The 21,638-nt window shown below is 37.4% G+C and overlaps 1 protein-coding gene across 5 annotated transcripts in view; it reads left to right on the top strand.

The window, feature by feature from the left end:
• Positions 1-21,638, top strand: part of LOC127635415 (transmembrane protein 150C-like) — a 47,515-nt gene that overhangs the window by 12,987 nt on the left and 12,890 nt on the right. The window contains exons 3-9 of one of the 5 annotated variants that reach the window (XM_052115453.1): positions 957-1,010; positions 10,700-11,014; positions 15,884-17,318; positions 17,552-17,843; positions 18,470-18,562; positions 19,937-20,064; positions 20,147-20,324. In XM_052115453.1, the coding sequence (XP_051971413.1) occupies positions 18,475-18,562; positions 19,937-20,064; positions 20,147-20,324 (394 nt within the window). In that variant the 5' untranslated portion in view covers positions 957-1,010; positions 10,700-11,014; positions 15,884-17,318; positions 17,552-17,843; positions 18,470-18,474. Of the gene's footprint in view, positions 1-956; positions 1,011-10,699; positions 11,015-15,883; positions 17,844-18,469; positions 18,563-19,936; positions 20,065-20,146; positions 20,325-21,638 lie in introns of all 5 variants that reach the window. The other 4 variants (XM_052115454.1, XM_052115456.1, XM_052115452.1 and 1 more) reach the window with 4 other exon arrangements.

The following is a 21,638-nucleotide window of genomic DNA, read 5'->3' as shown; positions in this document are numbered from 1 at the left end:
GGATTAATCATTTAGTTGAATAATCTCTTTTTCCTGATTGTCAACGGCGGATCACTTGCTTATCATGGGTATATAGAATCACTTTTAAGTCTGATGTGTAGAACTTGTGTAAACTTTGTTTTATTTAATTTTCCAGAGATATGGAATTACTCCTTTTTAATTTATTGTTATTGTTGTTTCAAAGAGGATTTTAGAATTATTTTGAGTCTCTAAAATATCAAGACATGAAAGAATAATGTAATGAACATGGCTGTAGCTTGTAAGATTGCAGAAGTGTGTATTTTATTATTATTTTTGCAAATGGTATGGTGGTATATGGCTGAATAATGTTTATTTGTTTTCTAAAGATATGAAAAAATTGGGTTTTGGTGCTGTAGTCATATGTGCACTTTGTTTTTCAGAGGTTCTTTATTATCTAATGTGTTATTGTCAGTGTGTTGCTTGAAATTATTAATAAAAACAAATATTCAATAGTTAATTTAAAGTTCCTTTACCCTATCTATCAATGCCATGACTTTTTAAATAATAATTTGTAAAACTGCATGTAAATATAAACATAATGTAAAAATGCGTCATCTGATTGATGTCATGAATTCTGTCCCAAATGCACACTTTTACCAATCATGCTCCCTCATGGACTTGCTGACTAGTGCCCCATTGGTCTGCACTCTCTAAAGTCATCAATTCTTCTAAATCTCATATAAAAAACATCCTTTGCCCAGTTTCAGTTAACCAAAAATACTCTTGTTGTCTTAACACAAATAGATTAAGTAAAGCTAACAAGACACTTTTTAGTTGAATCAACTCAGTTCATTTAAGTTCCCTTGTTTACATTATTTATTTATTTTTAGTAATATAAACATGGGAGGATTGAGTAAAATAGTGAAAGTTCATATTTGGTATTAAACTGGTATGGCCTCTCAAATGTTTTCTATTTATTTTAACATTTAAAACAGGTATTTCATTGCTGTGGAGGATGACAAAATCACCCCCCTCAGTTTGGAGTACAAGTAAGTGAAATTACCTCTGTTGCACAGCAGTTAAAACTAATAATTGGGTGGTTCTTCAACTTTTAGCTCTGTGGGTTTCTTGAAAGTTAAGTCTTGTTAAAGCATTCTTCAAACACTCACTATTTTTATGAAAATTCCCACCACAGTATAATTTCCAGCACATCACAAATTCTGTTTTGTGTTAAACAGAATTCTGTGCTGGAAATGACACAGATGGAAATGCCATTTAAATGTTTTTGAAATAAAATGGCCAACTCTTGTCTTGCTAAGATTGTTTTGATAGCTAAAATGTTTTGTATACTAAATACACATAATTAAACAATATTTTTACACTTTTTGCATAATCAAGTGATATTTACCTTACATTTTTTGTTCCCCTTCTGTCACTCACTTGATGTTGTTTCAATATATTGACACTAGGTGATAACGGTAGCAACATGCGGGGGAAAAATAGCGGTGTGCAGAAAAGGGTGCTTGATATCAACAAAAAAGCACTGTTCATGCCATAATACATATATTTGGAAAGCTGAGATACTCGTGATTCGAACGATGTAAACCTTTTTAAGATACAATCACAACAGAAGGTACAATCTATATCTTTGTCAGACCACCAACATATAAACAACCAAAAACAAAATTTAGGCAACTCACCTATGAAGCCTCATAGTAGTCCACTGAGCCATAACTTCCCGACAAAAACGGTGTTGTTTCATTGTCAAATGTCCAAACGATCAAATCAAGTAAAATGTTTAATCCAAATCACATTATTACATCAATAAATATCCACAGACTCTTGTTGCATCATTTCAAAGCACCTGGCAGCTGTGCCTAATCTTTCACATATTATCGATAATAACTTCAGTTCAGATGTAAACATTTCCTATATCCGGTATCAAAATGGAAGCACGCACTCTGACCTTTCGATTGACACCTCATTTGACCCAATAGGAGCTTCCATGTCCTATCCAAAGCCTTCAATACCCAACCACAGTCTGTGTCGAATGTAAGGGCATACCCACTTTCCTTTGTTTACTGATCAAACCAATTACATCGAAGAGTGGAAATGACTGACGCATCGTATAGCCAATGAAATTCTGAAAACAGTGATATGCAGCTTTAGTGTGAAGATTAGCGCATGGTTCTGTAATGTGTGTGCTAAAATTGCCTTGCCATTACCGAGAGTGTGTCGTATGCGTCAATAGATAGATAGATAGATAGATAGATAGATAGATAGATAGATAGATAGATAGATAGATAGATAGATAGATAGATAGATAGATAGATAGATAGATAGATATTTACCCTTAGATATATAGAGAGATAGATATAGATAGATAGATATTTATCCTCAGATAGATAGATAGATAGATAGATAGATAGATAGATAGATAGATAGATAGATAGATAGATAGACAGATAGATAGATAGATAGATAGACATTGACCCTCAGATAGATAGATAGACAACAGACAGACAGAGAGACAGAGACACAGATAGATAGATAGATAGATAGATAGATAGATAGATAGATAGATAGATAGATAGATAGATAGATAGATAGATAGATAGATAGATAGATAGATAGACAGACAGACACTCAGATAGATAGATAGATAGATAGATAGATAGATAGATAGATAGATAGATAGATAGATAGATAGATAGACATTGACCCTCAGATAGATAGATAGACAACAGACAGACAGAGAGACAGATAGATAGATAGATAGATAGATAGATAGATAGATAGATAGATAGATAGATAGATAGATAGATAGATAGATATTGACCCTCAGATAGATAGATAGATACACTGCAAAAAATGATTTTCTTGACAAGTATTTTTGTCTTGTATTCCTGTCAAATTATCTAAACTTTCTTAAAACACGATTTATTTACTTGTCAAGCAAAATGGGATAAGATATTAAGTCTTGTTTTAAGATAAATCTGACTAAATTTAGTGAACTTTAGACTCAAAACAAGAAAAAAATCTGCCAATGTGGTAAGCAAAATAAACTTAATTTAAAAGGAAAACAAGTTTATTTTGCTTATCCCATTGGCAGTTTTTTTTCTTGTTTTGAGTCTAAAGTTCACTAAATTTAGTTAGATTTATCTTAAAACAAGACTTAATATCTTATCCCATTTTGCTTGACAAGTAAATAAATCGTGTTTTAAGAAAGTTTAGATAATTTGACAGGAATACAAGACAAAAATACTTGTCTAGAAAATCATTTTTTGCAGTGTAGATAGATAGATAGATAGATAGATAGATAGATAGATAGATAGATAGATAGATAGATAGATAGATAGATAGATGGATGGATGGATGGATGGATGGATGGATGGATGGATTGATTGATTGATCCTTGCTACCCTGAGTCCCATGAACAAAGCCAGAAGTCTTTATGTTGTTCTGTTGCAGAGATATGTGATTTGTTACTCGGTTGCTAGGGTAACCCCATATGGTTGCTAGGCAGTTACCATAGTGATACTTATCAAGTCTTCTTGCCATCCTGATTGAAATAAATCAACCCAGACGTCTCTACGATTTTCTGTTGCAGAGATATGTGATTTGTTACTCGGTTGCTAGGGTAACCCCATCTGGTTGTTAGGCAGTCACCATAGTGATACTTATCAAGTGTTCTTGACATCCTGATTGAAATAAACCAACCCAGAAGTCTCTACGATTTTCTGGTCCAGAGATATGTGATTTGATACTCGGTTGCTAGGGTAACCCAATGTGGTTGCTAGGCAGTTACCATAGTGATACTTATCAAGTCTCCTTGACATCCAGATTGAAATAAATCAACCCAGAAGTCTCTATGATTTTCTGGTGCATAGATATGTGATTTGTTACTCGGTTGCTAGGGTAACCCCATCTGGTTGCTAGGCAGTTACCATAGTGATACTAATGAAGTGTCCTTGCCATCCTGATTGAAATAAGTCAATCCGGAAGTCTCTACATTTTTCTGATGCAGAGATATGTGATTTGTTACTCGGTTGCTAAGGTAACCCCATGTGGTTGCTAGGCAGTTACCATAGTGATACTTATCAAGTCTCCTTGCCATCCTGATTGAAATAAATCAACCCAGAAGTCTCTCTGATTTTCTGGTGCAGAGATATGTGATTTGTTACTCGGTTGCTAGGGTAACCCCATCTGGTTGTTAGGCAGTCACCATAGTGATACTTATCAAGTCTTCTTGACATCCTGATTGAAATAAACCAACCCAGAAGTCTCTACGATTTTCTGGTCCAGAGATATGTGATTTGTTACTCGGTTGCTAGGGTAACCCCATCTGGTTGTTAGGCAGTCACCATAGTGATATTTATCAAGTCTCCTTGACATCCTGATTGAAATAAATCAACCCAGAAGTCTCTACGATTATCTGGTGCAGAGATATGTGATTTGTTACTTGGTTGCTAGGGTAACCACATCTGGTTGCTAGGCAGTTACCATAGTGATACTAATGAAGTCTCTTTGCCATCCTGATTGAAATAAGTCAATCCGGAAGTCTCTACGTTTTTCTGATGCAGAGATATGTGATTTGTTACTCGGTTGCTAAGGTAACCCCATGTGGTTGCTAGGCAGTTACCATAGTGATACTTATCAAGTCTCCTTGCCATCCTGATTGAAATAAATCAACCCAGAAGTCTCTCTGATTTTCTGGTGCAGAGATATGTGATTTGTTACTCGGTTGCTAGGGTAACCCCATGTGGTTGCTAGGCAGTTACCATAGTGATACTTATCAAGTCTCCTTGCCATCCTGATTGAAATAAATGAACCCAGAAGTCTCTCTGATTTTCTGGTGCAGAGATATAGTTATTGCTAAACGGTTGCTAGGGTACTCTGTTTAGTTGCTAGGGAGTGGCTTGACAGCTGCCAATCATGAAACTCCAAAGGCTGCTTGTCAGTATGAATGATATAAACCAACTCCCATGCCTCTGTGACATTCAGAATGGAAGATATCCCTCTATGGATTTTGGTTGTTAAGTTGCTCGACAATGGTTGCTAGGGAGGGGTAGGAAGTGTTGAGGTGATTCATGATTGGCTGTTTGCTGCCCCGAGTCAAACGAGACCACCCTTGTGTTTCTATGACACTTCTATCCGGAGATATCCCTTTGATATCTTTCATTAGAAGTCTATGGAAGTTGTTGCTAAGGTGCTTTAAATTGTTGCTAGGGCGTGGCTTGATAGCTTCACAATGATCCCGAGAGACTGATTGGTCGTCTGAGTAAAATGAGCCCGCCCCTTGTCTCTATGACACTGTGATCCAGAGCTATGTTCAATACAAAATCCCTATGCAATGAGGGAGAGAGAGGGAGAGATGCAGGGCTGACAGGCCCTTTTTGTCTGTGTGTGTTCCCAAATTAATGACTCTAATGAGCCGGTTCTTTTGACTCTACAGTGTGAAACATACAGTGTGACCAGTGTAGTCTGATTCCCAAATTAATGACTCTAATGAGCCGGTTCTTTTGAATCTACAGTGTGAAACATACAGTGTGACCAGTGTAGTCTGATTCCCAAATGAATGACTCTAATGATCCAGTTTTTTGAATCTACAGTGTGAAACATACAGTGTGACCAGTGTAGTCTGATTCCCAACTAATGACTCTAATGAGCCAGTTCTTTTGAATCTACAATGTGAAACATACAGTGTGACCAGTTTAGTCTGATTCCCAAATGAATGACTCTAATGAGCCAGTTCTTTTGAATCTACAATGTGAAACATACAGTGTGACCAGTGTAGTCTGATTCCCAAATGAATGACTCTAATGAGCCAGTTCTTTTGAATCTACAGTGTGAAACATACAGTGTGACCAGTGTAGTCTGATTCCCAAATGAATGACTCTAATGAGCCAGTTCTACAGTGTAGTGTTAAAAAGTTTAACTTAGTTGCTAGATAGATAGATAGATAGATAGATAGATAGATAGATAGATAGATAGATAGATAGATAGATAGATAGATAGATATTGACCCTCAGATAGATGCTAGCACGCTTTTAGCATGTTTTAGCGTGTGGCTAGGAAGATTTTAGGTCATTACTTTTTGGCTGCTTGATAAAAGAAATCCTCTGAGGGAGAGAGAGAGGGAGAGATGCAGGGCTGACAGGCCCTTTTTGTCTGTGTGTGTGAAAATGTCAGTTAGAATTTGAATTTCTGAACATTCCGCAATGTTAAGTCAATGGGAGTTTTTTCCGAGTTTGATCATCATTTTTAGGAAAACCGTAAGTCCGATCAGTTAGAAAAGATATAGCACACTAATCGGGATTAGTCTGAAGGTCTGTGCCGAGTTTGGTGCCTGTAGCTTAAAAGCTCTAGGAGGAGTTAGTCTTGGTAATTTTAGTCTCAGAAGAATAATAATAACTAGATAGGTACATTTCCTGAAGAAAATGTGAGTGGTGCTTGTCGTGGCAAAACCCCTCCTTGTTGCTAGGCAGTTACCATAGTGATCATAATCAAGTGTCTTTGCCATCCTGATTGAAATAAACCAACCCAGAAGTATCTACGCTTTTGTGATGCAGAGATATGTGATTTGTTACTTGGTTGCTAGGGTAACCCCATATGGTTGCTAGGCAGTTACCATAGTGATACTAATGAAGTCTCCTTGCCATCCTGAGTAAAATAAGTCAACCCGAAGTCTCTACTGTTTTCTAGTGCAGAGATATGTGATTTGTTACTCGGTTGCTAGGGTAACCCCATCTGGTTGCTAGGCAGTTACCATAGTGATAGTAATCAAGTGTCCTTGCCATCCTGAGTGAAATAAATCAACCCAGAGGTCTGTGATATTTTCTGGTGCAGAGATATGTGATTTGTTACTTGGTTGCTAGGGTAACCCCATCTGGTTGCTAGGCAGTTACCATAGTGATAGTAATAAAGTGTCCTTGCCATCCTGAATGAAATAAATCAACCCAGAGGTCTGTACTATTTTGTGGTGCAGAGATATGTGATTTGTTACTCGGTTGCTAGGGTAACACCATCTGTTTGCTAGGCAGTTACCATAGTGATAGTAATCAAGTGTCCTTGCCATCCTGAGTGAAATAAATCAACCCAGAGGTCTGTACTATTTTCTGGTGCAGAGATATGTGATTTGTTACTCGGTTGCTAAGGTAACCCCATCTGGTTTCTAGGCAGTTACCATAGTGATACTAATCAAGTGTGCTTGCCATCCTGAGTGAAATAAGTCAACCCGAAGTCTCTACGCTTTTCTGATGCAGAGATATGTGATTTGTTACTCGGTTGCTAGGGTAAGCCCATGTGGTTGCTAGGAAGTTACCATAGTGATACTAATGAAGTCTCCTTGTCATCCTGATTGAAATAAGTCAACCCGAAGTCTCTATGTTTTTGTGATGCAGAGATATGTGATTTGTTACTCGGTTGCTAGGGTAAGCCCATCTGGTTGCTAGGCAGTTACCATAGTGATACTAATCAAGTCTCCTGGCCATCCTGATTAAAATAAATCAACCCAGAATTGTCTTCAATTTTCTTGTGCAGAGATATGTGATTTGTTACTCGGTTGCTAGGGTAACCCCTCCTTGTTGCTAGGCAGTTACCATAGTGATCATAATCAAGTGTCTTTGCCATCCTGATTGAAATAAACCAACCCAGAAGTATCTACGCTTTTCTGATGCAGAGATATGTGATTTGTTACTTGGTTGCTAGGGTAACCCCATATGGTTGCTAGGCAGTTACCATAGTGATACTAATGAAGTGTCCTTGCCATCCTGAGTAAAATAAGTCAACCCGAAGTCTCTACTGTTTTGTAGTGCAGAGATATGTGATTTGTTACTCGGTTGCTAGGGTAACCCCATCTGGTTGCTAGGCAGTTACCATAGTGATAGTAATCAGGTCTCCTTGCCATCCTGAGTGAAATAAACCAACCCAGAAGTCTGTACGCTTTTCTGATGCAGAGATATGTGATTTGTTACTTGGTTGCTAGGGTAACCCCAATATGGTTGCTAGGCAGTTACCATAGTGATAGTAATGAAGTCTCCTTGCCATCCTGAGTGAAATAAGTCAACCCGAAATCTCTACAAATTTCTGGTGGAAAGATATGTGATTTGTTACTCGGTTGCTAGGTTAACCCCATCTGGTTTCTAGGCAGTTACCATAGTGATACTAATCAAGTCTCCTGGCCATCCTCATTAAAATAAATCAACCCAGAATTCTCTTCAATTTTCTGGTGCAGAGATATGTGATTTGTTACTCGGTTGCTAGGGTAACCCCTCCTTGTTGCTAGGCAGTTACCATAGTGATCATAATCAAGTGTCTTTGCCATCCTGATTGAAATAAACCAACCCAGAAGTATCTACGCTTTTCTGATGCAGAGATATGTGATTTGTTACTTGGTTGCTAGGGTAACCCCATATGGTTGCTAGGCAGTTACCATAGTGATACTAATGAAGTCTCCTTGCCATCCTGAGTAAAATAAGTCAACCCGAAGTCTCTACTGTTTTCTAGTGCAGAGATATGTGATTTGTTACTCGGTTGCTAGGGTAACCCCATCTGGTTGCTAGGCAGTTACCATAGTGATAGTAATCAAGTGTCCTTGCCATCCTGAGTGAAATAAATCAACCCAGAGGTCTGTGATATTTTCTGGTGCAGAGATATGTGATTTGTTACTTGGTTGCTAGGGTAACCCCATCTGGTTGCTAGGCAGTTACCATAGTGATAGTAATAAAGTGTCCTTGCCATCCTGAATGAAATAAATCAACCCAGAGGTCTGTACTATTTTGTGGTGCAGAGATATGTGATTTGTTACTCGGTTGCTAGGGTAACCCCATCTGGTTGCTAGGCAGTTACCATAGTGATACTAATCAAGTGTCCTTGCCAGCCTGATTGAAATAAGTCAACCCGAAGTCTCTATGTTTTTGTGATGCAGAGATATGTGATTTGTTACTCGGTTGCTAGGGTAAGCCCATCTGGTTGCTAGGCAGTTACCATAGTGATACTAATGAAGTGTCCTTTCCATCCTGATTGAAATAAGTCAACCCGAAGTCTCTACGCTTTTCTGATGCAGAGATATGTGATTTGTTACTCGGTTGCTAGGGTAACCCCATCTGGTTGCTAGGCAGTTACCATAGTGATACTAATCAAGTCTCCTTGCCATCCTGATTGAAATAAATCAACCCAGAAGTCTCTCTGATTTTCTGGTGCAGAGATATAGTTACTGCTAAACGGTTGCTAGGGTACTCTGTTTAGTTGCTAGGAGTGGCTTGGCAGCTGCCAATCATGAATCTCCAAAGGCTGCTTGTCAGTATGAATGATATAAACCAACTCCCATGCCTCTGTGACATTCAGAATGGAAGATATCCCTCTATGGATTTTGGTTGTTAAGGTGCTCCACAATGGTTGCTAGGGAGGGGCTAGGAAGTGTTGATTTGATGCATGATTGGCTGTTTGCTGTCCCGAGTCAAACGAGACCACCCTTGTGTTTCTATGACACTTCTATCCCGAGATATCCCTTTGATATGTTTCAATAGAAGTCTATGGGACTTGTTGCTAAGGTGCTCTTAATGGTTGCTAGGGCGTGGCTTGATAGCTTCACAATGATCCTGAGAGACTGATTGGTCGTCTGAGTAAAATGAGCCCACCCCTCGTCTCTATGACACTGTGATCCAGAGCTATGTTCAATACAAATCCCTATGCCTTTTCATTTCATGGGCCGCCCTACACCATTATAAGTCAATTGGGGCATATTTGGGCAGCTCCTGCCCCCAGGGGTGCAACTTTTACCCCATATTGAGGTATGCTCTTACAGAGCCTGCCAGCCTCTTCAAATGTGGCAAATCACACGCTTCTACGAAATCCTCGCTTGGAGCTGTGACGCCAAAGTTTGTCTCAATGTTAAGTCTATGTGATTTTTCGGCCGCTTTTTGCCCCTGGGGCAAATACCGCACTCCGACGCTTATAAAAGTCATAGCACACGTGTCCTCAATAGGTCGCTCGATTTGACACCTCATTCGTGGTGTCTACGCCAAACGGTGCGGACGAGTTAGGTGTCAAGTTTTGTTAAGAGATATAAAAATAAAAATAAAAAATAAAAAATAATAAGTATGTGAGATTACAATAGTGATGCTTTGCAAGCACCACTAATAAAAAGTATAATAAGTATGTGAGATTACAATAGTGATGCTTTGCAAGCACCACTAATAATAAGTTTAAATAGGATTTCAGTAAGTTGGCTTTCACAAGCCAATTTAATAATAAGTTTAAATAGGATTTCAATAAGTTGGCTTTCACAAGCCAACTTAATAATAATAATAAGTTTAAATAGGATTTCAGTAAGTTGGCTCTCACAAGCCAACTTAATAAGTTTAAATAGGATTTCAGTAAGTTGGCTCTCACAAGCCAACTTAACAAGTTTAAGCAACTGAGGTAATATATCAGTAGACATTTTCAAACATATTTTTTGCAGGCTTTAAAGTTTTTATTCTGAATACATAATTATGCTTTGTAGTCTTTTGTTTACGTTGAACATTCATTGTGGTTATTTTCTTAGGATAAATTAATATTAGCTATGCAGCTAACGTTAACTTAGGAAAATAACCACAATGAATAACAGTATAACTCACCAAGTTAGCTTTTTTGGTCAAGTTGAATATCTAATTGCAGAACAACACCGGTTACATATGATGAATATAATGTGGGCTTGCATTAATTCTCTGTGTGTGATTTGTACTTTTTGCAGGCCTGAATACGGTCCAGCTCATGGGCATAATTTCTAAAGTGATCATTTGGAATAGACGAGGAGCAGGGCTGGACTGGTAATCTGGCATACCGGGCATTTTTCCAGTGGACCGACGCACTTTGGGGCCGATCAGGGTGGACTGGCCATCGGGAGAACCGAGCGGGCCGCTGTATCAACCACGATAAGCTAAAATGAGCCGCCGAACACTCTCCCCCAACAACTTTTGAGCCTGTTGCTATGTAAAACCCCATGCCGATTTCTCTTCCCAGTCCAGCCCTGACAAGGAGCACATGGATATTGTTGAAGTTAAACAAGGTAAGTTTGCAGTTTGCATCCCACTGAATGTTAGATAAAACTGGAATTGGTTTGCAACAGGAGGAAAAGCTGTATGAGGAGACAGTTGTCAGCCTGGCTTCACTGAAGAGCTGTTTTAACAGAGTAAAAGATGTAATACTATCTGTTTTTATTTGCAATGAAGATACTTTTGCAACATGCAGTATAATAATAGTCTTATAAAATTACTGTGTTTCAGATAGTTATAACATTTATTATTAATAGAAAAGTTGACCCAAATATGTAAATTCTGTCATCATATACTCAACCTCATGTCCTTCCAAATTCATGTGACTTTCTTTTGCAGAACCCCCAAAAATGTATTTTGTATTCCATATAAGGAAAGTAAATGGTGAGCAAAATAGCTTGTTTTGGTCACCAACGACTTTCATTATATGGACAAATGTTTTTTTTTTAAATGTTATCTTTTGTGTTCCACAGAAAAAGTAATACAGGTTTGGAAGGACATGAGGTTGAGTAAATAGCTGTGCATAAGGTCTTAAGTTGGGGTAGAAAGTTCAAGGCTTCGTAACTACTAGTTAGTTTTCAACTAAGTCGGTGCTTAATTTGGTTGCACCTGTTCTTAAGGCAAGTCTTAACTAGTAAGTTGTAAACTCTCTGTAAAGTGATGCATAGTCGCATAATATGACGTTTACCTGCATTGATCCAATAAGCAGCCTTCATATTTGTACACAGAAGTATTAAAAAGCCATGAACTTCAATTTGATTTTGTTATGGTTGATGTACAAACCTTGTTTGCTCACGTAACTGTCACTGCCACTGCGGACGTCACAAGAGCAGATCCCTTGAGAGACATATTTTGATAATTAAAATATTATTTTAATTATTGAACATTTTATACTCTTATATTTGACTGTTATTCATGTTTTTGAAGCCTGAAAAGGAAATCATACCCTTATTTTATTATATGACTCATGCTAAATTTGTATAAATGAATTAGTGAGTTTCTATGGTAATTAATCATCTTATTCATGAAACACCTAAAACAGGCAATTAATTGTCATAATCACAATTATTTGTTTGACAATTAATTGTCAGCCAAATCTCACAATCACGACCCCTAATTTGAATTATTAGGTTCCTTCCCATACGTTTTGTTAAAAATGTGTATGAAATTTCAAAATTGACAACAGCTTGTATCATTATTAAAAATGTGATTTTATGTCATCATATAAATTGATAAAATTTTTAAAAACCTAAAATGATATTAAAATCATAAAGGAAAATATTAAAAAAAAATGCAATATACTATATTGCGTGAATATATATGAATTGTCCCCCCTCAGTTAGCTTAATATATTTTTTAGTTAAATTAAACTTGCATGTTGTCAAAACTCTGGTATGGAATGATATTCCGGACATTATTCAAAAGGAATTGCAAATTGTATTTGCAATTGCGTTTTCAATTTGTGGACGCATAAAATGTGACATAATCCAAACGCAATTGCAAATCGCGCATTACCGTTTGCATTTTCGTTTAAGCGAACGCACAGTGACTCCCAGATTTCAAATGGAAAAGCAAAGTCCGTTTGCAACTGTGTTTCCCATATCTTACCAGTTTTGGCCCTGTCATATTTAAATAGCAATTTCAATTACCACATCTGCTTTTTCACTTTCTCAGCGTCGCGTATGTAGCCAGCCAAAACTCAAATGGAATACTAATTCCCTTAGTATTTCCATTTCCGATGCCTTACACAGAAACCTGTCAATCAGGGTCAAGGGTGGGATTATACTATGGGGCGTGTTTGTCTTGGGAAGTGACATCACTCACAGTCTATCAGGATCAATAATTAGCACTGCACTTTATTCATCTATAATCTCACACTGGACTGTCAACATATTCTCCTCAATATACTACTTCATATATACTGTATATATATATATATATATATATATATATATATATATATATATATATATATATATATATATATATATTTCATATACTCCTACTTATTGTATTGTATATTGTGTGTATTGTTTACTGTACATTGTATATAATTATTGTGTTGTGTAAGTATGTGTACATTTGATTTGTAAATTGTTTTGTGTAAGTATGTTGTTTATTGTAATTGGTATATGTCTCGTCACTGTCATGACTGCTATGTTGCTCGAACTGCACACAAGAATTTCACCTACTGTTGCACTTGTGTACATGGTAGTGTGACAATAAAGTGATTTGATTTGATTTGATTTGATAAACCGGCGTCTGTTCAGGGCATCACCTCTTGACCGTCGACTGTGAGTGACGTCACTTCCCAAGACAAACACGCCCCATAGCATAATCCCACCCTTGACCCTGATTGACAGGTTTCTGTGTAAGGCATCGGAAATGGAAATACTAAGGGAATTAGTGTTCCATTTGAGTATTAGAAAATCAGTTATTTTGAATTCTTATAATAAAGGTGGCTTAAATTTCATTGATTTTGATTCTCTTAACAATACCTTAAAAATTAATTGGCTTAAACGTTTCCTTCACAATCAATCTTCTATTTGGAGTATAATCCCAAGATATATTTTTTCTCAATTATGAGGTATACATTTTCTTTTAATGTGCAATTATTCAATTAGTAAACTTCCTGTCAAACTTTCCAATTATCATCAGCAGATGCTTATGGCTTGGAAACTTATTTACAAGCATAATTTCTCGCCACACAATTTTTTAATTTGGAACAACTGTAATATTCTTCATAAGAGGAAATCTTTATTTCTTGAAAACTGGTTCAATAATGGGGTGATATTAGTAAACCAGCTATTTGATAGTGAAGGTAATTTATTTAATTATTCCGATTTTGTTTCAGGATACCAATTCCCAGTATCTAGTAAAGAATTGAATATAGTTTTCAAGGCCATCTCTTTGGAAATCTGTATTCTGTTTAGAAACAATAATAGTGCTACAGTGACTTCTGTTTCTCCCCCTAGCCCTGAATCTACTGTGGTTGGTTCTGTTTGTTTTTCAATACATAAATCCAATTATAAAATTAGGTCATTATTTTTGGACCCTGTTACTTCAATTCCTTCCTCCATTTCTTATTGGAATAACCTTTTTGATGATATTAAATGGTCATATGTTTGGTCACATCCCCAGAAATTCTTTCTAACTAATAAAGTTAAAGAAATATCCTATAAAATTATTCATAGATTTTATCCAGTTAAATACTTTTTTAAAGAAATTTAGAAATGATATTGATACTTCCTGCTCTTTTTGTGAAGCCTCCTCTGAAACTGTTGATCATTTGTTTTGGGAATGTCTTTTTACTCGGTCTTTCTGGAACAATACTGATGCTCTGATTGTCCAAAAGGTTTTATGTAACTTTTCTTTATCATATAGACACATTCTTTTTGGATTTTATGTTAAAGACAAGAATCTAATTAATGCATGTTTTTGTATAAACCTTCTTTTGTATATTGGAAAGTTTCATATCCATAAATGTAAATATATGAAAAGTAAACCCCACTTTAGCTTTTTCAAAGAAGAATTGAAGATGTATTTAAATACAATTTCAACTTCTGTTAACAAGAAAGCAATGAAAACATCCAGAATTAGTGCCATGTTTAATATTCTCTCTTAATGTTTTTTCTTTTGTGCCCTCTTCTTCTTCTTTTTTTTTTCTTTCTTCTCTTACTCTCTTTTCTTTTTAGACTATTGTTGAATATATTTAAATTTCTTTCACATTTCCTCTCTTAATGTATTCTGAACCATAATTTCTCTTTTGTTTTGAAAGATTGTTTATATTTCTTGTATGTATCGTCTTGTTCTGTTTGTTAATATTGCAATAAAAAAAAAGAATTAGTATTCCATTTGACTTTTGGCTGGCTACATACGCGACGCTGAGAAAGTGAAAAAGCAGATGTGGTAATTGAAATTGCTATTTAAATATGACAGGGCCAAAACTGGTGAGATATGGGAAACACAGTTGCAAACGGACTTTGCTTTTCCATTTGAAATCTGGCAGTCACTGTGCGTTCGCTTAAACGAAAAAGCAAACGGTAATGCGCGATTTGAAATTGCGTTTGGATTATGTCACATTTTATGCATCCACAAATTGAAAACGCAATTGCAAATACAATTTGCAATTCCTTTTGAATAATGTCCGGAATATCATTCCATACTCTGGCGAGTAAAAACAAAAATGTATTAACCAATGATGCTTCTTTACATGATCGTAGAGGGTACTACTTAGGCCTAAATGTAGAGGGTTACTAGCTACTTAAATGTACTAAAACTGCAAAATGCTGCATTTTAAAAACTATTATTACATGCGGATTAATGCCGACAGCACAGAATTTACTGATAAAACTATAATTGCCAGAATTGAGTAATTACAATGATTCGTATTCTGTGTGGCCAAATGAGAAATGGGGGGTTTGGTTAGCTGAGATTGCAGCCTTCTTTTTTTGTCCTTTGCTGATCACATGCCTGTGTGTTGAAACTTGACACCGGGCGACGCATCCTGAAAACTGCGCTGTTTGAACGGTTTCATGCAGAAGAGACGCTTAAAAGTAAGGTTTTTTCTCTGTTGTAAATGTCAACATCATTATGTATGTCGACATGATTGATGCCTGTCATGCAAAACATGAGCTTATTGATGTCATAAAATATCAGTCTGCTTTTTTATTCCATCTGTTACTCCTTGTCGGAGTCTTCCGTAAATATTTAGTATAGGGTTACGTTCTACCAAAGTTTAATTGTGCAATGCTCAAATATTTAGTAGTGCATAAATCGTGCCCATTTACGCCACAACTAGGCTAAGTTTAAACTTTCGTATAGCTGGTGCAACCGGCCCCTGATCTTAATATCAAACTTTTTTTTTTTCTTTTATTTTGCAGTACAAGCTTGTCCAGAGTTTTCCTAAGCCATTTGGAGTGTGATGCAGCACATGTTTCCTTGGCAATGAAGTGGAGCCTGATGTTAGTGCAGCTTTCTGCAATGCACTTTGAGTATGAAGATGTGATTGTTGTATGGTTCTAGGTTGAACATGTTTGCCTTAAGTTCCTTGAATGCAGAACCACCATGGAGATCCAGAACATTTGTGGGGACCAGAGTTTCCGCTAGAAAAAAATGGTGGTTTCCGGACATTTTGATGATATGCCGGTCAACTATATCGCCTCTTAATTAGTCAAGTTGAGGAAAACTGGAGGCAGTCTATGTAACTTAAAAAATGACATAATCAGGCCGTATAGAATGCAACATATTATTATTAGCTTAACTTTCAAATAGACGAAAAAAAAAAACATGAACGTCCGATTGGCGTCAATCAACGCCAATTGTTTTTTACTGTGGTTTCACACACATTCACTTTTTGAAACATTGAGGCACGGATGTACCTAATACAAATAAATAAAACATCTCCAGTTAACTAGCAGATCATTCATTTAGTCCGTTATTAAATAAGTGATCTAGCGCGGAAATCTGTTTTTTTTTAAATCAAGCTGAGCGCTCGTGTTCTCTGCTATCAGTTGCATGGACGACGCGCTGCGCGAGTTGCGCAATCTTCACTAGGACGCGCGTTTCAATCTATCGCCGTTGCGGAGACTCTCTATTAATTCCGGTGAAATCACAAAATAAAATGCACACAAACGTGTCCCTGCTTTATATAGACTGTAACCATGCACTGATGAACATAGGCTATTCAGTTTTGATGATAGAGAGAAAAAAAATGCACGAATGCGCGGATTAGAAGCACTGATCTATCTATAATGAGATGTTCCTGATTCACCATCGTCTGGCCTCTGAAAAAAGCTTTTAAAGCTAGTCTGCCTGGGCCTGGCCATATTTGAAACGTCTCACTCAATCGTTCGTTGTTTAGGTCTATATTGCAGCCGTTTTAGGCGTGCGCTTTATTTGAAATGCAGCATGAGATGTTGTTTCATAACTTTCAAACGATAGAGCCTGTTCCTTTATAACATAGCAAGAGATCGGTGTATTTTTGCTTTATACATTTTAGGCTTATTCTCAAATTCAGATTGTGTTAGGGGGACGGGATTATTAGGCAATTTTAATCGGACAATTTGACCGGAGAGATTTAATTTTGTCGGACATTTAATTTTTTTACCGGCCAATGTCCGGTAATTACCGGACAATGGAAACCCTGGTGGGGACAGAGATGGGCCTTGTTAGTGTGTGCTGTTGAAGAAATCTCTCAGCTGTCTTGCAGACTTTCAGGACGCTATCTGACGGTCTTATAAATCCACCTCAGGACTTCATGTCAATCAGTGTGTTCATCTTGGGAAGAGCTCTCGACACTTAAGTGCTGATAAACAGGTAGGCCTAGTGCACAGAATCATCTGCATAGTTGTTTTAACTGCAAAGCCTACTATGTACCCCCATAGTTCGAATTACAGGGGGTACTGGGGGGTACTATACCCCCCAATGAAGATCCAGTACCCCCCCAAAGGGACAGAAATTTCAGTTTTGGGGGGTCAGATAATTTTTCTGATATTGTGAAAAAATATATTTACGGTTACAATACAAGTCAACTCCTATTTTCACTGTAGGAACATTTTAATGTAAAGCGATTTCAGACACCCCTATTGTGGACTGTACCATTTTTAACCACCGTGGCGGCTAGAAGCAATGGAGATAGAGAACGGTTTGCTGCTGACGTGCATGGATAAATGTAAGTTGCTAGCTGACATCTAGCTTGTTGATTTTACAACCTTCATTTATTAACGTGTTTTGTTCTTTCATAGCTCATGTCACGTCTTCATACATTGAATTACCGGCTACTTACCTGTAGGGATGGGACGATTACGGTTTCACTATAAACCACTATAAAATGTACTGACGGTTAGTATTATCGTTTCAAATTTAATTCTTGTGTGTTACCGCTATGTAGTTCTTCTGTGGTAGTATGGTTTTTCATAGTATGCTCCTTAATCACATTAAAGATTGCTCAGGTTTCACATATCTTCAAGTAATTGTGTTGATTTGACACTGACTACCATAGACTATAATGGAAAATTGGTTTCTGTTTACACAGTATATGAGAGGGTTGAGTCTTACCTCCAGGTCTTATGAAATCTAAAAATAAACCAAATCAATATTTCATGAAATAGGCAATAGGCTTCTTGTAAAGGTATTACTTTTACTAGTAATTAGAATGGTATTTCAGTGCACTTAACTTCTAACTTTTGGATATATAATAACAATGAGATATTCTGTAGCCTACTGATTATCAGTTTGTCGCATGTTTAGACCTTGTATGTGTGTTGCACAACACGTGTTGCACTTGGCGATCACGGTGGGGATTGATATGGTAGTGGACCATGATGGTCATAGAAGAAGTGAAGGAGCAGTACCCCCCAATTATGGTGGGGTAATTCGCACTCTGTGTACCCCACCACAGCCTCTTTGAACATGGACAAACTGGGAAGACATACAGTGATGTTTTTCCTCTGTGTCTTCTGTTTCAGGCTGAATGTCACTGAAATGCCAGCATATCAGAAGATGTTGCCTCCAGTGTCACTGTGCTATCCGGTGGAGAACTGTTGCCACTAGCTCTGATGGCATGTCTTGCTACCATTCTTTTGAAAGCTGAATAATGTGGGATTATTGTTAAATCCATAAGCAGATTTGTCCCCACATATCTGCACATTTTTATTGTATTGTTCAGTTTATGTACATTTTTGTGTGCACTTTGAAGCTTTTTTTATTGAACAAATAAATATGTAGCCTATGATTGCCTTGAGTGCATATGTCAATAAACTTATTTCTGATTATGATTTAAAAGATCAGGGGATTGTTGAAATAATTAAATGCTCACAAGGTGGTATGTACATATTCCAGAAATGAATGGAAACTGGATAATTCCATTAAGTAAAGGTAAATAAATGTATGTGTGTGTGTGTATATGTATATATATATATATATATATATATATATATATATATATATATACACACACACACACACACACACACAGATACTTTTTTGACTATATAATCTAGTCAAAAGAGTTAATAATGTTAGCAAATTATGCAGATGTATAATTTGTCAACATTATGAACAATGAGCATCAACAGATTTAAACTATGAAGGCAGAGAAACGTTGCATCCTGTAACAATCTGCAGATGTCGATAGTGGATACTTTTGCTTTAAAAAGGGATATTAATACACTTTGGTGTTGTATTTTTACTGTTGATTCTTAAAGATTATGATCGTTATGCCCACTCTACATGGGGATAACGACTAATGTGTGCATAATAGGTACATAGTCATAAATTACGACTTGTGGGCACTCTAGCCACATCCTTAAGTGAGTGTTGTTTCGCGGTTAAACGACGCGATGCCCTCTGTTGGTAGGGAATAGTAAGATGGCCACCAGAGCACTTCCGGTAGCTTCACCTACTGCTGGCAGTTTAGAATTTTATGAGCAATCCAGTTATATATATAGATCAGTGTTCCCATATCTTTTGTACAGGAAATAATTTTGACACCACGTGTGGTTCAAAAAGACATGCAGGATAAGTTAAGTGGAGACCTTAAATTGCCTGTAGGTGTGAATGTGTATATCAGTGTGTGTTGCCCTGTGATGGACTGGCCACCTGTCCAGGGTGTTTCCCTGCCTTCGGCCCGAGAAAGCTGGGATAGGCTCCAGCACTACCTGCGACCCTGCATAGGACAAGCGGCTATAGAACATGGATGGATGGATGTACAGTATGTGGGTCGCCACTTGATGTCCAGTGTAAAATCTGGGTCCTGAAGCGAAACCAGTTAGGAACGATTGATTTAATATGCACTAAATTCTAGAATATGCAGTGTCCAAATAGTCTATCCTTCCAGAATCATATTACAATATGAATATCCTTTAGTTTTTACTTTGTGCTACAGTCAAAATGAAGCAAGAAAATTAATTCTCTCATGGTCTCTTGGGCTGTAGGATTTATTCTCGGAGTGCTTCGATATCTGCAGCTGAAACCGAGGGTTCAAAAACCCTGGCTCAACATCGGCAGTCTGGTGGCTTTGTCTCTTACCTGCTTCGGAATGACCTTCGTAGGGAATTTCCAGGTATGAATTATTTCCATGTGCTACATACACCAGATTTTGTTTAAAAGCTCCATGCATTCTTATGTTTGTCTTTTTGAAATAGCTGTCAAATGACGAGGAACTGCATAATATTGGCACATCCATGACCTTTGGCCTAGGCACGCTCTTCTGCTGGGTACAGTCCTTCATGACACTAAAGGTCAACTTGTATAATGAAGGAAAGCGAGCAGGCATCCCCCGCTTCCTGTTGTCCGGGGAAGTCACTTCCTGCATGCTGCTTTGTATCCTTCTTCCTTCCAGTGCATAACTCACTTAACTACAGCAACACATGTGAGCATTTCATACTGTATTTCCACTCACATACTTACCACACTGATTTCCCCTCCTCTCCATTTGGTTGTCGGTGGAGCGGGTGCACAAGTAGCCGGATAGCCCATGAACAATTTTACACACTACAATCCCCTGCTGTAGTCATATCCCGATCATACATAGTACACCACACACATTTTGTCACATTTGTGTCATGTATTCTGTGATTTGTTTGTCGTGTTTCGTGAGGGTTTTGGTGTAGTCGGCGAAACCGATCGATTGAGCGGCGCACGATTATGCGCTCAAAGTCCGGCAAAACCATTTGTGTTGTTTGTAGGGGGACTAACAAATAAGGAAGAAAGTGTCAGTTATATGTGTTATTGTGTTTTTGTTATGTTTTATTATGTTCATATGAGGATTTGTGTTTAAGTCTGTCTATTGTATATAGGTGAAGTTTGATGGAATATTGATGATTTTAATTACACAAGATGGGATGTCCATAGAAGGGGCGGAGTCTAGCCTATAAAAGGGGAGGCCAGACTCAAATGTAGGTCTTTCTTTTTTTTATCCAAGTCAAATGCGAGCGTGCAATTGTGGTGCAAACTACTGAAGCAAGAATATTGAAGATACCCTTTGTGTCTATATATTAATCTTTATTTTCCAGTTTGTTGTTTCTTTGACTCTTTGTATTTTTGGGTTTTGGAGTTAACACTTTATATATCTTCGGTGCTGTAAATAAATTACACCTTGCACGACAGTGCTGTTGTGGGTAGAGCCATCATCATTTATTATTTGCCTCATAAACGAACCTTCACACAATCCAGAGCAGATACCCAGGGGTCATTTTGTGACAATATTTATATAGTAGTGTTGTAGTAAAGACACCTCCGCTTAAATCTCCGTGCTCTTAAAGGCACCTCCGCTTAAAAGGGCACCTTTACATTTGTGAAGGGTACTTTTAAATGTATGAATGATAGGGGCAGTGTTATGCTTGAGTAACGAGGCAGACGAGGAAATGCGGATCCAAACGCAGCTTGAACTTTATTAGACGAACCAAAACAGGAAAACACAAAGGAACAACCCACGATGGGGAAATTAAACATAAAATAGTAAACTACACACGACGTGAGCAAAACAGGGGACTCGAGGAGGAAACACACACCGGGTTGACATCAAACAACGATCGACAAAGACTGAACAAAGACACGGGGTATAAATACACAAACAAGGGAAAAAGGGGCCAATGAACGAACAGAACTCAAACAAGATAATAAGGTGATTAACAG

Source organism: Xyrauchen texanus, chromosome 43 (genome assembly GCF_025860055.1).
Source record: "Xyrauchen texanus isolate HMW12.3.18 chromosome 43, RBS_HiC_50CHRs, whole genome shotgun sequence".
Lineage (NCBI taxonomy): Eukaryota > Metazoa > Chordata > Actinopteri > Cypriniformes > Catostomidae > Xyrauchen > Xyrauchen texanus.
Note: the sequence above shows the minus strand (reverse complement) of the source record. Positions and strands in the feature narration are given on the sequence as shown.